The 3,904-nt window shown below is 40.5% G+C and overlaps 1 protein-coding gene across 1 annotated transcript; it reads right to left on the bottom strand.

Moving 5' to 3' along the window:
* Positions 1-1,367: 1,367 nt before the first annotated feature.
* On the bottom strand, positions 1,368-2,000 carry LOC121430241. The gene is made up of 2 exons (XM_041627518.1): positions 1,765-2,000; positions 1,368-1,551 (listed from the first exon to the last, which is right to left on the bottom strand). The coding sequence occupies exons 1-2, from the start codon at positions 1,998-2,000 to the stop codon at positions 1,368-1,370; spliced, it is 420 nt and encodes a 139-aa protein (XP_041483452.1).
* Positions 2,001-3,904: the final 1,904 nt, after the last annotated feature.

Genomic DNA, 3,904 nt, shown 5'->3' with positions numbered 1-3,904 from the left:
CTTAACTGTGCCTTTAACTCGCCCCGACTAGGAACATTTTACAATATTGTTACTTTAATTATATGTTATTATTATCATATTTAACTGTTTACTTTGACTGCGTGACTCTGCACCAAACTTTTTCTGAATCAGGCAGGGAAGTACCTAAGGTGGGTACTGGCTACCAACTTCACGTCCATTACACTACTAATACACATGATATATACATAGAGCTATTAGCTCCATGATATATATTCACAAACAACATAATAGATAGTCCGACCATACGGTCTCCTATAATGCTCGTATGTATATGTGCGAGCTCCCCGCATACACTGTTAGAAAATTTATCCTTAAAATAAAAGAAGTTCCTGCAGCAGAGTCTCGAGAACACCTGTAATCTTACCAGATTGCGTAATCTTACAGGAAATTGGTATTTGGTATATGGAACCTTACAAATTTCCTTTAATAAAACAGCCTTTTTCCCTTTTTAAACAGACCCTTTCTGTTAAATTGCAGAAAAATTCCTATTTTATGAATTTACAGAATGATTCTGTTATTGCAAAATCTTCTGGGTTTTTTTCTGTAAAATCAGGGTTTTTTTAACAGTGTAAGGGGCAATGAATCTGGGAATGGGGGGGGGGGGGTGCTAACTACAAATGGAGTGGATTAAAAACAATCATTTTATATAGGTCTAATTATCAAGTTTTCCGAGGGCTTCGCGAAAGTTCAGAAGTAACAGGTTATTTCCCGCGTCAGACAAGTGTACCCCGTCTGGACGGAATAAATGTTTCTGTGTATGAATGACGCCGTCATGACGCACCGACTGTCCTCCAAAACGTAATATACGCGATCGGGCATATCTGTTTATGTCTCTCCTTGTTTTATCCACCTTGGACTGTAAAAGTAGAGGCGTATTACTGTAGGAAATTCGGGGGATGATATCCGACCATACCAGTCTCGTGTGTGGAAGAGCAAATTTTACTGCTCTACAGCATATATCAACATATTTTGCTAAGTCCTTCTTCGTGAGTTGACCCAAGTCATTGCTCCCTAAATGCAAAATGATGATCGAAGGGGGCGGGATATTCTGGCTCAAAAATTTTTTGAAAATATTCCTGGAACTTTCGTCAGGCCTTGACTACCTAACCAGAGGATGGCTTTGCTTAAACCTAAATTTGGGCAGCTCAGGTGCCTTGCGTACTCCCTCCCCCAATATACATGAGAGTCCCCCACGATCCATATGGATGTATCTGCATTATAAAAAAGGAGAAAACAAAGAAGAAAAACAGTGGACAGCCATATCTACATACATTATAAAATAAACTTAAAATATATAACTCATTAGGTCTGGCGACAACGTAAGGAAGACGAATCACTCATTCTTATTACTGCCACTGAACCCGAATGTATCGCTTATGAGAATTAGACGCCCATCTTCCCATGGCTTGAATCCTTGCATCAGGCACACCCGAAACAGCAGCAGATGTAGCTACACCAATTCTAAAGGAGTGAGATGTATAAAATTCGATAGGCAATCCACAGAAACTAATTGCCCGTTTCAAAACTAAACTGAATTACTGCCTCCTAAGTGGAGTCCCATCAAAATTACAAAAGAATGCTCCGCTACCATGTGATCTCGCCTCCAGATAGCGCTCTACCGCATTCACAGGGCACAAGGCAGCCCGGTTGTGAGATGGGACGATTATAGTGCAACCGTTTGATTCTTGATCAGTTTTAGATTTTTGTATAAAGATTTGAACGACCCGATTATCATTTCTTAACTGAATTGATACACCATTCTTGCTTAATGTAACTGGACCTTGCTTAGAAGAGGTAGTAAACTCGCTTATTCTGAGAAAACCGAAAAAGGCAACCAAGAAGGCAGCTCGAAATAAAACCACGTCATATGTATGGTTGCAAACATGTGGTAGAAATTCCAGGAGTGAAGTTAGAATTGGTAAGGTTATTGGGCATCGTGCGTCTTGTCGGGTGTGCCTGCGCCTGCAGCCATCTAACATTCGCCTGATAACGAAATTTTCTGTTATATTTTCAAAATTTTCGGCCCGAAGCATAAAAGTCACTCCCGCTACATAAGTATTAAAAGTGGAACCTGCATAATCACAATATGATAAATACGCAATGAATTGGGCAATTTGCTCAATATTGGGAGCCTCCTGCAAATTATATGAATATAGCCGTCGAAATTGCTGAAATGCTGCCCAAGCTTGATTATATGTTCGATGCGTGCTGTCCGTCCTCGAGGCTACAAGAAGACGCTCTTGCTCTAGATGAAGTTCACCCAGAGACGGTCTGGGAGGGGGTGACCTTCCGGGGCGGCCTCCGGTGCTAGAAGACGAAACCTGGACATCTGGAAACGAGAAAGCGAATCAGCAATTTCATTCCGGACACCTGGCACATAACGTGCTCTAAAGTGTATGTTATGTTTTAAGCATATAACAACTAACCGCCTTACTAGTTTCATAATGTTGGGGCATTTGGAAGTCTGCCTGTTCACTATGCTTACAACCGCCTGGTTATGTGACCAAAAAAGGACTTTGCTGTTAGACAATTTGGCGCCCCATATTTCTAATCCTACAACAATTGGCAACAACTTAAGCCAAGCAATTGAATAGCCACGGGCCGCGCGTTTCCGTTTTACACCCTGGCGAAGGCAATCTCCGCAAAACTAGCTAAAAAGCGACTAGTGAAGAGTCTACGCTTGTGGACATTATCAACTGGGCGCGAGATGTAAATGTCCGCACCACGCTATCTGCAGAACATGAAGCGCAAAATGCATGTTCAACACGAATTTGCCCTCTCACGTCATGGAAGAATATTATATTCTGTAACCGTTGTTGGTATGACATTGCATTCTCATATGAGTAGGATGGGGTAGGATGTAGAATAGACCTTTGTTTATTTTTAGATGAAAGAAAAGTAATCAGAGTATTATATATCATAACCATTATAAAATAAAATTCTGAGAAAATGGAGATATCCGCTAAAAGCAGTGTTATCAGGTCTGTCTGTCTTACCGTAAATGTTACTGCAATAACAGTGATTGGATCTTTTACCACAGTGAATCTTTTTAAAAGTTTTATTGGGTTTTCATAATTTTGTGTGACAAATCACATATAATTATTAAAAGTAATTTAAAATATAACAGAATGAATAAAATAAGAGAAGAAAAAAGGCAGCTAACACATTATTAGTTTAAAGAAAGTACAGCTTATCTAAAGATAATTCTTGATAGACATGTAGTAAGCAGTCACTTTGTCTCTTTGTATTCTTCATCCCCTTTTATTAAAGTTAAAATTCCCTCCTGAGAAGGCATATTCCCGACCTTTCGTTTGAGGACGCGGACGCTTATTTACAACGGTCGTTGACTTTGGAAGGGACTTTTTGGGCCCGTCATCATGGTCGTAAAACTCAGTCCTGCAATGCAAATTGTGTGACATGAGATTTTTTTTCGTTTCGCATCTGCGACGGAAACATTCAATATGCGTTTCGTGTGCAAAATTCTGGTTGCTACTATGGTAACAGCGATTTATCCGATTGAGGACGACTTTCCAAAGCCACATTTGACTCCTCCTAGAGCTCGAGAGGCCGCCCGGGGGGCCCACTTCCATTGATTAGTGGATACCAGTAGCGACCACCCGTAAAAGGGGACAGAGTGGGCAGGTACGTTACGTATATAGGCCTATTAGTTATAAGGGTGTCAAAACGATGTTTAAAATGCTGAAATAAGGGATATATATTCAAAACTTGTAGGGATTCACAAGTCAAATACTTGTTAAGAGATGCATTTTCATAATCTGGAAAAGAATTGCTTCCCTTGTTTAGCATGTTTAGGGTACTTTTCGAAACCCCATGGTCGTGCCTGGTATCCACTCATCAATGGAAGTGGTCCCCCCGGAATTTG

The sequence above is a fragment of the Lytechinus variegatus genome, chromosome 16 (genome assembly GCF_018143015.1).
Source record: "Lytechinus variegatus isolate NC3 chromosome 16, Lvar_3.0, whole genome shotgun sequence".
Classification (NCBI taxonomy): Eukaryota; Metazoa; Echinodermata; class Echinoidea; order Temnopleuroida; family Toxopneustidae; genus Lytechinus; species Lytechinus variegatus.
Note: the sequence above shows the minus strand (reverse complement) of the source record. Positions and strands in the feature narration are given on the sequence as shown.